The sequence below is a fragment of the Lithobates pipiens genome, unplaced genomic scaffold, assembly GCF_037356315.1.
Source record: "Lithobates pipiens isolate NorthernLeopardFrog02 unplaced genomic scaffold, aLitPip1_a1.2 Scaffold_1, whole genome shotgun sequence".
NCBI classification, from domain to species: domain Eukaryota; kingdom Metazoa; phylum Chordata; class Amphibia; order Anura; family Ranidae; genus Lithobates; species Lithobates pipiens.
In genome coordinates this window covers 201,459,208-201,479,962 of record NW_027507685.1, presented here as the reverse complement: position 1 = coordinate 201,479,962, position 20,755 = coordinate 201,459,208, and the positions used below count along the sequence as shown (strand labels likewise).

Genomic DNA, 20,755 nt, shown 5'->3' with positions numbered 1-20,755 from the left:
TAAACACAGCTTTACCTTATTCACTAAAGCCCGGTACAGACAGGCCGAAAATTGTCCGGTTCAATAGGAAGCTGCCCGCTTTCGGTTTATATGTACAATAGTCTGTTCAACAAAAACTGTCTACCAGCGGGCTGCTGTCAAGTGGCTATGCAGGAAAACCAGAATTTGATCAGCTATTTATGAATGGAGGAGTTGGACCTCTCATTCATCTGCTCCATCCTCCATTTATAGTTAGACGTTTTCATTTGTGGAAAGCTGTAGTAAAGCTTCTATGAATGGAGGGAGATGGGAAGGCAAGGCATAGTGAGCACTCAAGTCTCTACAGAGGTCCATTGGCTCTATTAACCCTGTCCCACTGGAAGAATATGGCTATGCAGAATGGGAGAGTGGCAGAGAACTGCTGGCACCAATTGTATCATCCCTTGTGCTCATTTAGAAAAAAAAGACGTTTTTACATGTTAAAGCATAACTCCGTGATGTTTACTGCACTTTGCATAAAAGGCATGGTAATGCACATTTTTCTATTATTATGAATGGTGCTGTTCACTTTATATCATGCCTCGATATACCCATATTTCAGAAATTTCTGCTTCAAGTTTCTTCACCAACTAGTTTTATGAGCAGATGAATAAGCAGAGCTGCTATTTGGTTATCTCAGCCTGTGTATCAGGGTCTTATACAGCTAAAATGGCATAGCCGTACATACATAGCCAATGTTCGGGATTTTGGTCAAATGACTGGCCTCCATGAGGGCAAAGAAGAGAACATGGGAAGTTTTTTTTGGCTATAGGTCTGTTTTTAATGTGATTTCTCACATACATGCTTAAAATCTGCATATTAAATGGTCCTGTTAAAATGCAGTGTACTTTTATAAGAATGTCTGGTAGGTTAATTGCAATTAATGGGGTTGTTTTACTCACTCCTCCTCCCTTCTGTGATGCTGCAGCCTTCTCATCTCAGCTTTCTTATTTACTTGTTACAAAACATACTGGGGTTGTTTTTACTAAAACTAGAGAGTACAAAATCTTGTGCAGCTTTGCATAGAAATCTGCTTCCAAGTTTTAGGCCCCTTTCACAGGGGCTATCCAATCAGGTCTGCCTGTCAGTTTTTCAGGCGGACCTGATCGAACCATTTAGTCTTCTATGGAGCAGTGGATGTCTGCTGACACCCGCTTCCATTCGATCCTTTCCACCAAAAACAGACAAATGGTGGTACTATTCCCCATCCGTCTGGCAGATCAGATTGCATGCCATTGGATGGAAACAGACATATGGTCTGTTTCCATCTCATTTCCCTGATAGAGGAGAGCTCTGCATAGCGGAGAGATCCCCCTGCTGAGCAAGCAGATTCCGCTACATTGAGGGGCTCGTGTGAAAGTGGCCTTATAGTCGAGGCTTAAGGCTGGATTCTCACTTGTGCAAATTGGATGTAAGTTTCACTGCATCCAATTCGCGTGTCAGGAGACTGTGACCGGCTCTCAATGGAGACGGTTCACACAGCTCTGGGACAACTGCAGAGCGATTTGCAGAAGAGTTCTCTGCATCTTGTTGTCCATTTCAGGTCCGAATCCAGCCAAAAATTAGGGCCTGATTCATCCCTGAAATGGAGAACCGGGATGCACCGGACCCCTGCTGTGAGCCACTCCACACCGCAGTGTGAACCCAGCCTAATTGAAAAGGCTGAAGTTAGAAGTTGATTGGCTACCATGTGCAGCTGCACCAGATATTGCGCTCTCCAATTTTTGTAAATCAACCCCACTGTGTGTTTTCTGTGGCATTCAATTATTTTGTAAATGTACATTGTGAGGAAGAAAGAAATTCTGATTGATTTCTGGTTATAATACTTTTATTAATAAAAAAAAAAAAAAAAGCCTAAAATGCAGACCCCAACAATCTTCCTACATATTTTATATTTGGTACCTACAGTTTTGGTTGTGGATGGACCTCCCAAGTTTTCAGTAGACATTAAATGTTACATTGACTACCGCACCCGCCATTAAAATATATTTCCCTAATGCAAGCTCAATGGTGATATGGCTGGAATTTCCTATTCAGCTGGATTTATTTTAATTCTGGCACGGATGTTCTATGTTTTTACCACCATACTATGCTCCAATAGTGTCGTCTAAAACCAGTAAAATGTAAAACTGCTGGATGAATGACATATATTACCTGTATAGTGTATTGTTTTTTTTTTTTTTTTTTTATAATCGCACGTTGATGGAGGTTCCTTTAGAACAGCATGGGATCCTAGCAAATACAGAGTTGATTGCTTTTGTGTTGTGCATGTTCATGAAATACTAGCACGTACGTCTTTGCTGTTATGTGATCAAACAAAAATTGCATGGTAGATTTATTGTGCCTGAGAATCTTGAGACTTTCCAATGTACATAGCCAACCAAAAAAAAAAAGAAGAAAAGTGCAGTCTGTCACTTGTGACCTCCGCCTAAAAATGCATGGCTTGACTTTGCTGTCTTGCTCATCCTCTGCCTTCAGTACCATTGGTGATCCAGAACAATTATTCAGATTAAGTGTTCTGACTTCACTTGCTGTTTGTTTATGTATATTTTTGTGGGGTCATTGACTGATATGTACTGAAGCCAGAAGAACAACATGATAGCCAGGTGACTAGAATTTCACTAAGAGGTCAGCAAGGGCATCCAGTCTACTTCTTTTTCTGGCAAATGTCTTTAAAGACGACTGCTGGTGCAAACAAAATGGTTTTTAAATTGGCAGAGCTTTTTAGATCTCTGAAAGTGCTTGTTATCTGTTTCTGAAGCTGGAAAGGCTCCTGTCATGCCAATTAGCTGATCTTGTAAACAAGAACCCTTGACTAATATGTGGTCTATACCAAAGCTCTTTCAGATCATCAAAAGTCAGTTGGAGCTCTTTCATGTCTGTGTCGTCCACCCCATCATTAATAGTTGTGATATGTGCAGGAATTTGATTGGCCACAATTTTCAGAACTTGCATTGTGGTCATGTTATGGGTTCAATCCAGATGCAGACAGGGCTTAATGTAGTTCTTTAAAAGCCCTGGTTAAATATGTATCCCACAATCGCTTGAACAGCCTTACGATAAGTATAAAGTGCCAAGACTCTGTGTTCAGGCTTGTTTGCAGAAATTCTGGCTTTTGTTCCCTTCTAAATAATTATTCCTGCTTAGAGCATTATTAAATACGGAAATGTTTCCCCACTGCTGAGCACACTGATCTTTTCTAAACTGGCAGCACTGTGGGCACATCTGTCTCCCTTGCAGCGCTGTATTATGCGTGATGGGGGCTTATCTAGCAATGGTATAGCAGTACCAAAGGAGAAAACTGTAAAGCGGAAGTTTTATTTATCTGGTTATTATACCATGTAGTGGGGGATTTCCTATGCATAGTATCGCTGTATTGCTAATGTTTCTGATCTTTAATCTCTCTTTATTACCCAATCAGGTCACCTAGTCACCATGTTCGCTAAGAAGAAGAAGCGTATCGAGATCTCGGCTCCCTCTAATTTTGAGCATCGTGTACACACTGGTTTCGACGAACAGGAGCAGAAATTTACTGGCCTCCCACGACAATGGCAAAGTCTGATCGAGGAGTCAGCCAAAAGACCCAAGCCCCTAATAGATCCAGCATGCATCACAGCCATCCACCGTGGTCCACAAAAGGTGTGTGTGTGTGCGCGCGCGCACGTGCGTATATACTAAAGGGTTGCCTTTCAGGGTCTTAGACTGACCCACTAAAAGTATGGCATTTTTTTTTTTATTCTACATTTTCAGGAGATAGAATTGTGTGCTGCTTCTAATATATAAAATAACTACTGAATTTTAAAAAAGCCTTACTGAATATTGATTGAGGTGAAATTATGTGGTTGGAGTGTGTGTGCTCAAAGCGAGCCTGTTTTGTTCCATGGGCAAAGTGTAATTTTTCCCATCTATGTCAGTCCTTTCCTTTTTTTACATCATTAATCTGGTTGAAAAAAGAAACCAGTCCATCCAGTTCAGTCAATCAAGAAAACCAACACACAAGTAAAAAAAAAAACCTCCATACATACTATCCAATACCCACAGTTGACCCAGAAGAAGGCAAAAAATAAAGCATGATCCAGTTTGCTCCATTGGGGAAAAAGAATTCTTCCTGATCCCGAAGGGGCAATTAGATGTTCCCTCGATCAACTTTACCTATAAATATTAGTATCCAGTTATATTATGTAGGGCTGCAAATAACGATTATTTTAAAAATCGATTAGTTGGCCAATTGTTGCGATTAATCGGTTAATAACCTTAAAAAAAATTGTGGTGTGTAATTTAGTTAATATGTAAAGTTAAAAAGAAAAAGGCAATTTTATTCTTAAATATCTCTATGCAGTGGTAAATATAAATAACCAACTATATGGTTAGGGAGCAAAATATCTAAACCACTCTGAGAATAACAGACAGAAGAGATGCATACTGTATATACTATTAGAGGAGATATACTGTATATACTATTAGAGGAGATATACTGTATATACTATTAGAGGAGATTTACTGTATATACTATTAGAGGAGATATATACTGTATATACTATTAGAGGAGATATATTATTAAAGGGTGAATCTGGTAAATATCAGACTCAGAGATACAATTTTTTTTTTTTTTTCATTAAAAAAAAAATGTCTTCCTTAAAAAAAAAAAAAAAAATTGTAAGTTGTTCAGTTTTCTAATCGTTAGTGGGGTCAAAATCGACGTTCATTTTCTACCACAATGACGGGAAAATGTGGAAATAGAAAACTTCTTGGTCAAAGGTTTTTTCAGACCGTGTATGTGGTTTTTGTTCAGAAATTACATTTTTTTTTAAAAAAAGAATGTTAAAAACAAGCGAAAATTTCAAACAACATTCTTTCAATCAGTGAATGTACAAAGATTTTTCGTCCTAATATTCTCGTCTGAAAATTGCTCCGTGTCGCTAGCATAAGGCTCGGTACACACCTATGCAGTTTGCTTTTGATCGCTTTCTGCAGTGCTTTTTGATTTTTGCGCACATGATTTTGCTGTGATTTGCATTTTTTGGCCAATTTGTTGTTGGACAGATTAAAAAACACAAATTTCTACAAAAATGAAGTATTCTCCATTGAAGTATACTGAACCAAAAAAAGCACCGTTTTGCATTAAGAAAAAGTCCCTGACCCTTTCCAAATATGCAGCGGCTGAACAACACATAGATGTGAATGTGTCCCATAGGAAACCATGTAAATGAACTGTAAAGCGTTTCTGCAAAAGGCACCAAAAAAAAAAAAAACACATAGATGTGAACCAGGTCTAAGGCATTTAGTAACATAATGGGGTTAAAAACCTAAAGTAGCCCTTTTATAGTAAAAAAAAAAAAAAAAAAAAGCAGATAATTGCTACTGCAATGGGTTCATTTTTTTACTGTAGAACTGTGAAAGTAATATTTTACAGTAGCAATTATTTGCTCTTTTTGTATGTTACTGGTCGATTAATCAATTATGAAGATAGTAATCGAATAATTTCATAATCGATTGGTTGTCGATTAATCAATTAGTTGTTTCAGCCCTAATATTATGTGTATCGATGAAAGAATCCAGGCCTTTCTGAAAATAATCTAATTTTGACAGAACCAGCTCTTGAGGGAGTTTAATTCCACATTTTCACAGTTCTTACTACGAAGAAGCTTTCTATATTTGGAGATTTAATCTCTCTTGCTCCAGATGCAAAGAGTGCCCCCTTGTCCTCTGTGATGACTGTAAAGTGAATAACTGAACACCAGGTTCACTATATGGACCACTTATGTATTTATACATGTTGGTCATATCTCCCCTTAATCTCCTCTTCTCCAGAGAGAATAAATTCAGTTCCTCTAATCTTTCCTCCTAGCTGAGTTACTCCATGCCTCTTATCAGTTTGGTTGTCCTTCTTTGCGCTTTCTCCAGTTCCCTGATATCCTTTTTGTGAACTGGTGCCCAAAACTGAACTGCATATTCCAGATGAGGTCTTACTAATGATTCGTACAGGGGCAAAATGACATCACTCTTTGGAGAGCATACATCTTTTAATTCATGAAAGGATCTTGCTTGCTTTACAGACAGCAGCTTAGCATTGCATGCAATTATTAGGCTTATGATCTACCAGAACACACAGATCCTTCTTTACCATTGAATCCCCTAGTATGTATGATGCATGCATGTTTTTTAGCCCCCAAGTTCATAACATCACATTTATCATTAAACCTCATTTGCCGCACAATTACCCAACTAAACAGTGCAAATCCTTGTCTAACCATTGTCTGTCAGTCTATCACAGTCAGGTTCTCTCAGTAGTCCAAAACAGCGGACTGCTTCAGAGTGCCTCTGTAATGTGATCAAATGGTGAGACATTAGTGGTTTAATGAACGCAAAAAGCGTTCAGAGGCTGATGTTCGGCAGGCCATCGTGTCATCTTATAGTTATGTTTGAGAAAAGAGCTCAGATTTACCCGACTTTGCTGGAAGTATGTTTGTTACTGAATCACGGGGTACAGAAGTCTTGGCCCAATGATATCTCAGGAGCTAAAAACTTTTAAAAAGGGGTAAAAGTATGGCCCCAGGTTTCTAAATTTACAGGTTTCCCTTTTAAGATGAGATTATGTGATCAAATGCCTCCAGTGGTTTTTTTTCCCTCCTATCTTTTTTTTCTCTTATCTGTAAAGGAAGTGTGACAGGAGGTTCAAGCTAGAGAGGATCCTTGATTGAATTTACAGTGGTCCACTTTTACATTCAGTGTAGGGCTGCACAACAGATGTTGAATATCCTATTTTTATTTAAATTTCAGTACTTTTATGCTGTATGTCTGTGAAATGTTTTTACTAGTGTTTGCATATGGATGTTTTCAGCAAAAGCTATGTAGAAAAGCTACTCTGTAAAAAGGGTCAATACGTTTTGTTTTTCTAGTGGATTTTGTTCTGTGTGAATCACCCGTTGTGGTGGAATCTTATTTAACTTATTTATACTTTTTCAAATGTGTCTGATCTGTAATTTCCATTCCCCAGACGATCGTACGTGGGAACAAGCTGTCCCAAGATGGCTCCTTGGCATGGCTGCTGGATGAGTTTGAGATGATGTCAGTGTGTCGCTCTAACTCCTTACGCAGAGAGTCTCCTCCTTGCCCTCCTAGAGAACAGCGTACTCCTGTGGAAAATGGTGTGAGTGATGGCCGAATGAGACATCCACGTGATAATGGTGGAAGAATGCCAGAGAGGAGCAGGACAGAGCATGGAAGGGATAGGCCAAGGGAAGAACAGAAACCTGCTCCCCAACAACCTCGGGGACAGGAACCAAGCATCAAATACAGGCCTCCACCACCAGACTATCCTAAACCTTCAGAGAACAGATCTGTCCGCCATAATGAGAGGCTGGATGGAAAGCGAGATCGCCACCAAGTGGCAGATGCTGACTACAGTGAACCAGCGGATAGGGTGGTAAGGAGAGAAAAAGAAGAAAGAAGGCCAAAATCTGCTTACACTGGAGGAGGGCAGGGTAGCCCACAGTCACCTAGGGACAAAAGACCACTCTCGGGGCCTAATATGCATACCCCAAATAACCAATCTGCTGAGGGAATGGGGAAGCCTACACAACAGGCCGCAAGGCCTTTTAACACTTATCCACGTGCAGACACTGACCCGAACAGGTCAACACAGCAGGTGAGTGGGTTTTACTTGGAAGGGTGTTCATAAATCGTAAAGCATGTCACCCCCGTTAATGCCTCTGGGCTACAGTGCATGATGCATCATCTTTGTTTTGGTTCTGTTAAAGCTAATCTCCATAAACTATCTGTATTGCATATTTACATTGGTCCAGCTTGGTGCAGTGCAAGTATGGATATCTCATACTTGATATGCCATTGGGGAAGTTGAAAATCACTGTAGTAGTCGGTACTACTGCAATCTTCTTGATCTGCTGGTGTTCTGTGCAAGCAGATTCCCCTCTGCATACGGACTACAGGGGAGGGTGCTTGCTCAGGACTTGCACCTTTCATGGAACGCTCTGTATTTTTTATTTATTTTTTTGTTCTCTGATGAGATGAGGTGAAAATTGATGTCACCACCCCTCCTCTCCGCCTCTTTCAATCAGGAAACTTCTTTTATATAGCGCCAACAGTTTGCGTAATGCTTTACAAGGGCAAATCGTACAATTACAATACAATTCAATACAGTAGGAGTCAGAGGATCCTGCTCCTAAAATATACAAGGTATTTTATGAATGGCTGCAATGCCGAGCAGGTGACCCCCTGGGGTCAGACAGGAATCTGCTTACGCAGAACCCAGAAGGTCACTACTATAATATGCAGTAGGGGTAACCACTACAGTGATTTTCAGCTTCCCCAGCGAAGCATCAGGTATGAAATATGCTACATACATTGTGCAAAGCTGCAATACAGATGCTTTTTATATTTCAGCTGTAGTAATTGTGGGCTATTTCAGTTTGTTAAAACTTTTGTACCAGAGCTCAGATAATCTGGGAACCACATTGAGTTATGTTAAGGAAGTATGATATTTATTGCCTTTAAAGAAAACTGTCCCAAAACCATTAAAGTGTATGCATATAGCCTGAGCTTTGTCTTTTAGTTTTGGATAGAGTAGGTTAAAGAGGAAGTAAACTCATCAGGAAGTAAACTCATCTTCGTTATCGTGGATGCCACGCTCAGTGCACCTGTGCGCCGCTGTCTACGACAAATATCTCCTAAACCGTATAGGTTTGGGAGATATTTCTTGGACCTACAGGTAAGCCTTAATCTAGGCTTACCTGTAGGTCAAAGTGGTTTGTAAGGGTTTACAACCACTTTAAGAGTATTCACTGTGAGAAACCTGTTACCTTTCCAAAGCTGCCCAGACACTGATCAAGTTTTGACTGTTTTTGACAAATGGGAAGGAATTCAAGTAGGCCTTGTTTGCATCCCACTGCCCAACATGCTTTGATTTGAAAATTGAAGGAGCTGGGCATATAATTCTTGGACAAACCGTCAATCGGCTGCAGTCACTGTTTAGCAGCACCCACTGTATTCTGACACCCGCTGGCTGTGATAATACAATATTCTGTGGGGTATTTGTCTATCTGCCATGTTTAGGGTGGATGGATAAATCTTCATTTTTATTTATTTCATTCAGCTCAGAGGCTGAACCAAAAAATCTATTAAGGTGTGGGTAGCCCCTTTGGTTGAACGAGAATTTATAAATGTATGACCAACCTTAGCAAGAAGATGGTGATCCTGGGACACACTCTTTTACTGAAGGCTGAGCCCCACCTCTTAAACTAAACCCCACCCACCTTTGCCCCAACATGGAGGTTCTCCCTTTAAGACAGTGGTTGTCGAAATACAAGGACTGGGAGCCTCAGCCCCTGACAGCTTCACATAATATTCAGTATACAACAGAAGACTGTCAGATACTTCAGACATACTAGTGGAGATTAGAGATTGCAAACCTAAAACATGGGTGCTCGGAGAGTGACTAGACACTACAGGAGATAGAGACAGGAGACATGCTACATTAGAATACTAGAGATCATGGTCAGTAAAGCCTTTTTACAGATGATTGCTTCCACTACCAACTGCTGGGTCCAACAAAGGGCTGCAGGTTGGGCACTAAGTCTTTAAAACATTATTAAACATTAGGCTTTCTTTCCTTTTTCACCTGGTGATCCAGCCAGAAAAACAGTTTTACAACAGAACGAGCTCTCCTGCAAATGTATCAGTTTGAGTGTTAAAGTAATTGTAATGTTTCTCTCTTTTTTTTTTTTTTTTCTATTAAAATAACATACCTGTTATACTTACCTGCTCTGTTGGTTTTTGCACAGAGCAGACTCAAGCCTCCTATTCTCGGGTCCCTCTTTGGCTCTCCTGGCCCCTCCTCTCCTGTTGAGCCCCTGTCCAGCGGCGCATGCGCACAGGGGATTCTCTGACCCTGCCGGAAAGAAATCTCTCGCGCGCATGCGCAGGAGTGACGATATCGCGGCTCCGGCCACTCACAGCGCCGGAGCTGCGATACCCGGAAGAAATGGAGAGGGAACATGTTAGATAGAGATATATATATAGATGGAGATAGAGATATATATATATATATATATATATATATATATATATATATACACATACATTTCTCAATAGCCGCAAAGAATTTAAATCCACTTTGTGCCCCAAATGCCTTTGCAAACACAGATATTACCTTGTAAAAGTAGCAATAATATCACTGATTTACACATAGACTGTGCACAGAACAAAGCTGTGGGATGGAACACAGCAGGTCATCCTATTACAGGCTGCAGAAGTAGGAGAGGGGGCGGATACAAGACCAGGGGGAGAAGCGGCTGTCAGCTGCTTTATTGAAATCTATACAGGGAGATTGGTGCTTGTAAACTCGCCGCACCAATCACCCCTGACTGCCCATGTATCGGGTCAAGCATCGGATCGTTTGCACGAGTACAAGTACTAAGAATACACGCGCACCATGGATGTAGACAATATTGGAATGCCGCTTTTAAATATGTTTTTGTTACGGACATAAGTTACTGCTTATTGGTGCTAAAAATTATTATACTTCATTTCCTCTCTCACTTAGTAAAGTTCTATCAGGCTGGTAAGACTGATTGCAAGCAATGCTTAAAATGATAACCTGCTGATATGAGACCATTTTCTAGGGAACTGCAAACATTGCGTGGCTTCTTTATCACAATGACTTTCAAAAGAACTAGAGTGCTTTCCTTTCTGTACCTCATTCTTAATACAGATGTGAATCAAATTTGCTGTATGACAGTTCATAAAGCAGAATCAGATATAAAATACACAAAGTCCCCCCTCCCCAGTTCCCTCCCTACACAATCCCTAATGATTGTAAGCCAGAGGCAGTATCTGTATAGGAGGAAGGCACTGATTGGCTGCTAGCGTGTAAAGCCTCAAGTGGCTTAAATTTGAAGGGTGGCCGAGCCTTCTACCAAGTAATTAATATAGGGGGCTAAATGGCGCACTGCCATAGAGAGCAGTATGAGGAGGCAAGGAAAGAAATTGTATTTTGGGTTAAGGTCGTCTTTAGGAAAAACACCTAGATAAATGATGCTTATGCGCCCTGGTTTATTTAGTAATTGTATTTCACCATTATTTAGAAGATGCTGACCGCCCACACTAATATACAGGTAGCTGCTTGAGGTGATGGAGTAATGCAGGCATGCCCAACCACTGGGCCACATGTGGCCCGCAGAGCCCTCTGGCATGGCCCAGGACCTCCTGCTCTGGGATGGCAGTTGGCAAGCCCAGATCACGGGTTCCCAACTCGCCATCTCAGTGTGTCAGTGTTGAGAATGGAGCCGGCAGTGGAGGAAGCATGTGGTTGCAGTAGAGAGTAGAGCCAATGCTTCCTGTATAGCGTCTGGGACAGCAACAGCCAGCGATACCTGCAGGGTGATTCCTGAAGTGAAGATTGTGTTTTAAAGGTCATTTTGTTTTTATTAAAATCACATAGCAATGGGCATATCTGTTCTAGTTCTGCACTGGTTACTCTGGGCTGCTTTCAAATTAATCCGCAGGTGCAGAGCAGTGCACCTGGGGGGTTACCTGCACTGAGCCATAGACTTCTGTTATTACCTGCAGGTTTGGTGTGCTTTCTGAGAGCGCAATTCAGGAGGTTTGGTGCGATTTCAGAAAGTGTACTATGCCTGCAGGAAATAATAGAATTCTATGGCAAAGTGCAGCTAAGTTACAGGTGCACTGCCCAGCATTCGCGGTGCTGGTAAATCGCAGCACATCAGTGTGAAAGCATCCTTGGGCCCTTTCATACGATCGGCCTGATCTGTTCCACCTGTCCCACTCATTTTGGACCCTCCATTCACCTCCAATCCGATCCACTAAAAAAAGCAGAAGGGGATCCGTCCCCTTCCGCCTGGGTGGATCGCAGGGCCCATAGAGTAGAGGGTGCTGTGTCGCTGTCTGCTCTGCATATGCAGAGTGGACATGGACCTGCCACCCACTTCACTCGTGTCCTGTGGCCGGTTACCAAGTCGATTAAGTGGCCCTCGCTCTTCAAAAGGTTGGGCACCCCTGGGTTAATCCAAAAAAATGCTCTATGAAGTGCCATCATGATTATACGGAACACACAAAACCTGTAAATACGACTCATATCAAAGTAATATTAAACCTTCAGAATTTTATCTCGACACAATAAAGTGATACTAAATTATTTTTTATTTTTTGGGTTAAAAAGATGTTCTACCTACCTGCTCTGTGCAATGATATTGGCACAGAGCTGTCTCTTACCTTCTCTTCTCTAGTCAGTCCCCTGCTGGTGCTGTCAGTAAGCCATGCCCCAGCTCCCTTCTCACAGCAATGTCTACTGTGAGTCCAGGAAGTGAAAGGAGCCGTGCTGTAGCCTAGAGGGCCTCGGAGCCGTGACAGGGCTCAGGTATGTATATAGGGATTGAGAAGGTGGAGGAAGGACAAATATTGGGGTGTTTTTCACCTCAATGCAGAGAATGCATGAAGTTTAACCACTTCCCGACCGCGCGCACGACGATGTACGTCGACAGCATGGCACGGGCAGGCATATGGGCGTACATGTACGTCCCTGCCTTCCCGCGGGTCGGGGGCCAGATCGGGCCCCCGCCCGGTGCCTGCGGCGGTCGGTATCCATGCAGGAGCGATCGGTGATGAGGAGGCGGCCATTCATTCATGGCCACCCCCTCGCGATCGCTCCTGACGAATGGGAGTGAAGCATTGCATCACTTCCTCTCCTGTAATGTAAACACAGGAGAGGAAGTGATGTAATCTCTCCTCCGTGTCGGTATTTTTCGTTCCGGCACCGAGGAGAGAGCATCGGTGAGTTGCACAAGCACTACACTACACAGTAGAACATGCCAGGCACACTCACACCCCCCCTTTACCCCCCGATCACCCCCCCCCAATTACCCCTGCCCCCCCCCACTCACAGTGACACCAATGCATTTTTTTTTTTTTTTTGCATTGGTGTCATTTGTGACTGTAATAACTGTTAGGGCAGTTAGGGTTAGCCCCCTTTAGTTCTAATGTACCCCCCTAACCCCCCCCAATAAAGGTTTAACCCCGTGATCACCCCCCGTCGCCAGTGTCACGAAGGCTGGGTTCACATTGCAGCGGTTTATGAGAACGGATGTGATTCGCACCGCACTGCAGTGCAAATCACATCCGATCTCTGCGATTCGAGTTCAGCCATTCGCCGCACCCGCCGCAAATTCGCACGGGACCCTTTTTTTGGTCCGCAGCAGAATCGGATCGCATGGGTGTTCACACCATGCGATCCGAGTTTGCAGATCGCACTGCGATATGCAAACTGATCTGGGGGTGTCATTAACATTTCACTGACACTCCTAGCAGTTCGCATAGGGCAGTGTGAACTGCCGCCGGGAGGCCTGCGATGCGGGAACCCGCCGCGGATTCGTGGCGTTCCCGCATCGCTCCAGTGTGAACCCAGCCTAATAAGCGATCATTTTTCTGATCGCTGTATTAGTGTCACAGGTGACGCTAGTTAGGCAGGTAGGTATTTAGGTTCGCCGCAGCTTTTTATAGCGCCAGGGACCCCCATATACTACCGCATAAAGCCCCCTGATTGCCCCCTAGTTAACCCTTTCACCAGTGATCACCATATAACTGTTACAGGTGACGCTGGTTGGTTAGTTATTTTTTTTATAGTTTCAGGGCACCCGCCATTTATTACGTAATAAAGGTTTAACCCCCTGATCACACAGCGGGTGTCATTTGTGACTGTAATAACTGTTAGGGCAGTTAGGGTTAGCCCCCTTTAGTTCTAAGGTACCCCCCTAACCCCCCAATAAAGGTTTAACCCCGTGATCACCCCCCGTCGCCAGTGTCACTAAGGCTGGGTTCACATTGCAGCGGTTTATGAGAATGGATGTGATTCGCACTGCACTGCAGTGCAAATCACATCCGATCTCTGTGCGATTCGAGTTCAGCCATACAGATAGTATGGCTGAATTCGCGTTGCACCCGCCGCAAACTCGCACGGGACCCTTTTTTTGGTCCGCAGCAGAATCGGATCACATGGGTGTTCACACCATGCGATCCGAGTTTGCAGATCGCACTGCGATATGCGAACTGATCTGGGGGTGTCATTAACATTTCACTGACACTCCCAGCAGTTCGCATAGGGCAGTGTGAACTGCCGCCGGGAGGCATGCGATGCGGGAACCCGCCGCGGATTCATGGCGTTCCCGCATCGCTCCAGTGTGAACCCAGCCTAATAAGCGATCGTTTTTCTGATCGCTGTATTAGTGTCACAGGTGACGCTAGTTAGGCAGGTAGGTATTTAGGTTCGCCGCAGCTTTTTATAGCGCCAGGGACCCCCATATACTACCGCATAAAGCCCCCTGATTGCCCCCTAGTTAACCCTTTCACCAGTGATCACCATATAACTGTTACAGGTGACGCTGGTTGGTTAGTTATTTTTTTATAGTTTCAGGGCACCCGCCATTTATTACCTAGTCTCACTAGTGTACCCGTAAATTTAGGGGTGTCTACTTTCCAAAATGGGGTCATTTGGGGGGGGTTTGTGCCATCTTGGCATTTTATGGCCTTCAAAACTGTAACGCCCTTAGAAAGCCTGAAGGCGGTGCTTGGTTCTCGGGGCCCCGTACGCGGCTAGGCTCCCAAAAAGTCCCACATATGTGGTATGCCCGTACTCAGGAGAAGCAGCAGAATTTATTTTGGGGTGTCATTTCACATATGCCCATAGCATGCGTGAGCAATATATCATTTAGTGACAACTTTGTGTAAAAAAAAAAAAAAAAAGTTTGTAATTTTCCTGCAACTTGTGGCAAAATATAAAATATTCCATGGACTCAACATGCCTCTCAGCAAATAGCTTGGGGTCTCTACTTTCTAAAATGGGGTCATTTGTGGGGGTTTTGTGCCATCTTGGCATTTTATGGCCTTCAAAACTGTAATAGGTAGTGAGAAGTGAAATCAAAAATTTATGCCCTTAGCCTGAAGGCGGTGCTTGGTTTTCGGGGCCCCGTACGCGGCTAGGCTCCCAAAAAGTCCCACATATGTGGTATCCCCGTACTCAGGAGAAGCAGCAGAATTTATTTTGGGGTGTCATTTCACATATGCCCATAGCATGTGTGAGCAATATATCATTTAATGACAACTTTGTGTAAAAAAAAATAAAAATGTTTTGTCATTATTCAATCGCTTGAGGCAAAAAAATAAAATATTCAATGGGCTCAACATGCCACTTATCAATTTCCTTAGGGGGTCTACTTTCCAAAATGGGGTCATTTGGGGGGGTTTTGTACTGCCCTGCCATTTTAGCACCTCAAGAAATGAGATAGGCAGTCGTAAACTAAAAGCTGCGTAAATTCCAGAAAACGTACCTTAGTTTGTAGATGTGACAACTTTTGCGCAAACCAATAAATATACAGTTATTGACTTTTTTTTTTTACCAAAGACATGTGGCTGAATACATTTTGGCCTAAATGTATGACTAAAATTGAGTTTATTGGATTTTTCTAATAACAAAAATTAGAAAATATCATTTTTTTTCAAAATTTGCGGTCTTTTTACGTTTATATCACAAAAAATAAAAATCGCAGAGTCAGTCAAATACCTTTAAAAGAAAGCTCTATTTGTGGGAAGAAAAGGACGCAAATTTCGTTTGGGTACAGCATTGCATGACCGCGCAATTACCAGTTAAAGCAGCGCAGTGCCAAAGTGTAAAAAGACCTCTGGTCATTTACCAGCAAAATGGTCCGGTCTGAAAGTGGTGGACCAGTTCACACCACATGCAGTCCAGTGTGTTTTTTTTTTTTCTGCATCAAAAACGCATAGAAAGTAGGTTATATGTTTTCAGTAGCATATTTCTCACCCGTGCTTGCAGTTCCAGTGCATTCCAGTTCCAGAAAAAAAAGTAGAACATGTTGCATTTTTCCCGCACTGGTCTGTACTGGAACGCTATACAAAGTATCAAAAACTCATGGGAATGCACTTTTTAAGGCTAAGAAAAAAAAAAGGGGGGGGGGTGGATTGCACTGGACTGCATCAAAAACGCACAAGCGAACAGTATACAGCTTGCTTCTGCTATCAGTGCTGCTTCCCTGAACTTTCAGTCTTTACAGGAAAGTGTTAACAGCTGACATTGCAGTCTCCAGTCAGTCTGTTAGCTTGGAGGAGGGAGGAGCAGGGGAATACCTTGCAATCTTAGGCTACATGGCTGTGTGTTTCTATTGATACACTAAGTGTAGGGAAATACAATTAAAATCCCTGCATGCAAGGCTAGTTCCTTAGGATGCTGCAAGTTAAAGTAGTTGGAGTGAAACTGTATACATGGGCAGCCGTCCTGGCTCCATCTTAAAGTGGCTACATAAAAATTACTTTCAGGTAAAAATTGTCTAAATGCTTTTACATTTTTAAATGCAGTCTCCTGAAAATTATATTTCTTGGCTTCTTCCAGCTTTTTTTTTTTTTTTTTTTCTTCTTTGAACCTAGAACAAGCGTAGAACATTTGAGAGCCGAATCTACATTCTGCTTTAAGGCCAGTAAATCGGACAGAATTATAGCAATTTGACCTGCATGACAGACAAGTAGCTAACATTTTCAGAAGAGGCAGCTCATGCTTGCAATGTGACCTGCCAGCAAGCTTTGTTCCCCAGTCCCAAATACAAGCCACATTGAAACTTCATCTGACAAGCACATGTCTCTGTTTTGAGACCTGAATGCAGAGCTTGTTCATAGATCTGGGGTCAGCATGACCTAACCAAGCTTGGTAATGAGCAGCGTGAAGTCTACTATTTTTATTATTCCTCCGGAAAGGAAAGATAAAGTGGCTTACGCTATTCTGTTTGGTTTGCATATTCTTCTTTTATGCTGGTGCTTCTTCCCGGGAGCCAAATATAAATAGCAAGCGTTTTTTGTAGTCGTCTCTGGGGCACAGTGTGCTAGCTCTTGATGTTGATAACAAGTCCTGCAATTTACATAAAAAAATCCTTGTAACGCTTGAAGTGGTCCTAAAGGGATAAAGAGAACAAATACAAACGTGTTATATTTGCCTGCTCTGAGCAATGGCCTTGATCCTCCTCTTCTCAGGTCCCCCGCTGGCAGCCCACTTAGTGCCGGTTCACACTTGTGCGATGCCAGACATCGCATGTAATTCGCAGCGAACTGCTGTTCACATTACATGCAATGTCTGTGCGATACAAATTGTATGGCTAATATCTCGCCGCATTCGGTCCAAACACGCACAGGACCCTTTTTTCTGTTCGGACCAGAATCAGATTGCATGTGTGTTCGCACATATGCGATCCGATTCATGTTCAAACTGTCAGTTTGCAGTGCGATACGCAAGCTGAAATGGGGGTATCGTTAACATATGACAATCCCCAGCAGTTCGTATATGGCAGTGTGAACTGCCGTGTGTATCGGGTGCAATGCGGGAACCCGCAGTGGATTCGCAGGGTTCTCGCATCGCACAAGTGTGAACCGGCTCTTAGCGAGCCATTTGCTATGGGGACACTTGTGCATGTTCACTACCGAGCCCTGCTCTGTGTGTCCACACACTGAAAGGACTCAGCCTTTACAACCTCTTTAAAGCCTTTCCTGCCTGAACCTCAGCTCTTAAGTTTTCACAATTTTTCATCCTCAGAACCTATAACCCTTAACACATAACCTCATCCTATCACTTAACCCTGAGGTGGACCCATAATATTTAACCTTCCCTTCAACACTTAACCCTACAAGTGTAAAACCTAGCAATGACCTTAACATTTAAACAAGACACCCTCCTCCTTGACCCTAACACAAACAAACATAAAACGGTCCCTTAAACAGAGTCTAGGCTTTAAAAAAGATGTGTTTTTTTTTCCCTCTCTCAAATCATACTTACCTCGGTGGATGCAACATCCGTCTGATGCTGCATCTGTCCCCCGCTGGCTCTATGGCTGAGAACCGAGCAATCAAATACCTCTGATCACTCAGTTCTCAGAGCTCCCTGAGCAGATTCTGTTATTGAGCCTCCTGGGCCTGGAATTTATGTAACTATTAAACCCCATTCACACATGCAATTAGGATCATACAGCAGATTCATGGGGTAATAATCACTGGTATATTTGTACTGTGGCCATATAGTCTGTACTAAAGAATACTAGGCTGACAGAGGCCGCATTGATATGTGAGTGCTATATAGCTATAGAAAATAACATACATTTTTTTTTTTTGGAGGCCATATATTCCTGGTGATTGTTATAGGGTTTGATGTGCCTTTTTTTTTTTTTTTGTGAACATTTTATATTTATAGACCTCTACAACATTATATGTATAACCAAATATGATGCAGTGTGAGCTTCTCCTATTCCTTACAGCCGGTGGGCATGACAAGACAGTAGTAGTAGCATGTGCCAGGGTTCAGTATACATGGAAGTCTAAGAACATTTACATTTGTGGCCTTTAAAGCTGAAGTTTAATCTGCATATATATTTTGCTCCCTCCCCACTTTTTAGATGCTTATGAAATGTTTCTTTCCATTTTTCATTACATAACCTATTGATGACCCAGCGATATCAATAGGTAATTGTGCTTCTTTCTGCAATGCAGGTAGATCATGGTTGCTGTGAGGGGCTGGCAGGGTGCTGTACATGGCTTCCTGAAATCTTTAGAGCACCCTGCCTCAGTCTTTTTCTGAAGAGTCCTCAGCCCTGATGCAAGCAGTGGGCAGGATCTTGGATAGAGTTATGTAGAATTCAGGAAACCATGATGAGTGGATGTCGGAAACCATGATGAGTGGAGGAGTAGGCATTTTTTAGCCAAGCTGAAATATCATGAAGATGCTGAGCGCTCGATGATTGAAAGAACTGAAGTACAGTGAATGAAAGGATCAGGGACAGTTAGGTTGTGGAGGAAATGGTTAGATCATGGGGGCTCAACCTGTGGCCCTCCAACTGTTGTGGACATACAAGTCCCATGAGGCATTGCAAGGCTGACGGTTACAAGCATGACTCCCAAAGGTAGAGGCATGATGGGACTTGTAGTTTCACAACATCTGGAGGGCCACTGGTTGAGCACCCATGGAATCTACAAACTACGGCCCTCCAGTTACATTTTTGGGTGGAACTCCGCTTTAATGACTAATTTTTATTGCTATAAAGGCAGTTTTTGTGCTGTGTTTTTATTTTTTTTGTGTTGTTTTTTCTTGCTGAATATATTAATTTTGATAATTCTTCTTTTTCCCTAGATCCAGGATTCCCGATCCACTGTACCACTTGACCCTAAAAACCCTGCAAACAGAGGATCTTCTCGGCCACAGCCGGGCCAGGCCAAGCCTAAGCCTCCAGAGAAACCATCTCAAGCCAACCTCTCCCAGCACAGCTCTGACCCACAACTTTCTCGCCCACCACAGCAGCCGCAGCACTCTGCACAGCCTCGATCGCCACAGAGGGAGCCTCAGCGCGTGTCACATGAGCAGTTCAGAGCAGCACTGCAGATGGTGGTAGACCCCGGAGATCCAAGGTCTTATCTGGATAACTTCATCAAAATTGGGGAGGGCTCCACGGGGATTGTTTGTATTGCAACTATCAGGAGTTCTGGGAAACTTGTTGCTGTCAAGAAGATGGATCTGCGCAAGCAGCAGAGGAGGGAGCTTCTGTTTAATGAGGTAAGCCTTTAGACTTTTTACCACTTCCAGTGCGATTATGTAATATGACTTGGTTGCGTTTTGGATTTGGTTTGCATGTGAACCAGGCCGTACAGTTAGGAGCTTGTTTGTACAAAGAATGAATTTGCTTCCTAGTCAAGATAATAGATAAATCTTGCATAATATCAGGTCATGTGCTCTTCTGTGGGTTTTTTTGTTGTTTTTGTTTTGTTTTTTTAGATTCAAAGTTTCAGTATAGATAGAACAGATACCAGCAGAATTGCAATTTTGGGCAGTTTTTTGGAATGGAGGAAGATTGAGTCCACACTGCACAGAGGAAGGACTGGCTTCATTCATGTCTCAAGCCCAAAACTTTGTAGTGTGGGGTTTTTTTTTTTTTTTTTTTTAAACTTTGGTCAGGAATAAAACTGGATTTGAGGCGCTGATTGATATAAATAATTAATTTTGTAGAAGGATGTTAGAATTTCGTTGTTTTTGATGCTGCCTAAGACAACAGTGACACCTGGTGTTTTTGTTTAGAACTGCACTGGAAAGCTTTTTACATTGTAGTAATAGTGCGTGTGTTATTATATTGGCCATTGGAATGAATGAACACTGAACATTTAACATCTAACATTTTTCCAGCTCCTGAACACGCAAATGATTTTCCTGCCTCTAAACACCTGTGATCGCCTATGTGGGGATGGACACACAGGCTAATATAGAGGGGAGTTTAGAGGCAGAAAAAAATAAATAAAACCCCTCTAGCACAGTGTTTTTAATAGCCTATGTGCCTGAGGCCTGACATTGAAGAAAAAGCCAACATTTGGTGCAGGATGTGGGGGGAATCTTCCATTGGGCACAACTGCCTAAAGAGCATTTTCCTTAATATTTGAGAGATTTCCTTTCATCTCCCCAATAGGACATAATGGATAAAAAACAAGATCGGTGTATTCTTCCCTGAAAAAAAGCACTGCTATATTTTGTAGGCCAGGTTTACTTTAAGGCCCCATTCACACCACAGCATTTTGTAGCTCGGAGCTCCAAAACTCTGGGAAAGAAAAAAACCTCTATTCTCTATGTAGATTGTTCACATCTCCACTACAAGCAACCTAAAGCCAAATGCCTGGAGCC

At 42.6% G+C, this 20,755-nt stretch overlaps 1 protein-coding gene across 2 annotated transcripts in view; it reads left to right on the top strand.

The window, feature by feature from the left end:
• PAK4 (p21 (RAC1) activated kinase 4) overlaps positions 1-20,755 on the top strand; it is a 108,639-nt gene that overhangs the window by 62,316 nt on the left and 25,568 nt on the right. For both annotated transcript variants that reach the window (XM_077480083.1, XM_077480073.1), the window contains exons 2-4: positions 3,440-3,657; positions 7,016-7,666; positions 19,223-19,642. In XM_077480083.1, the coding sequence (XP_077336209.1) occupies positions 3,454-3,657; positions 7,016-7,666; positions 19,223-19,642 (1,275 nt within the window). In that variant the 5' untranslated portion in view covers positions 3,440-3,453. The remainder of the gene's footprint in view (positions 1-3,439; positions 3,658-7,015; positions 7,667-19,222; positions 19,643-20,755) is intronic.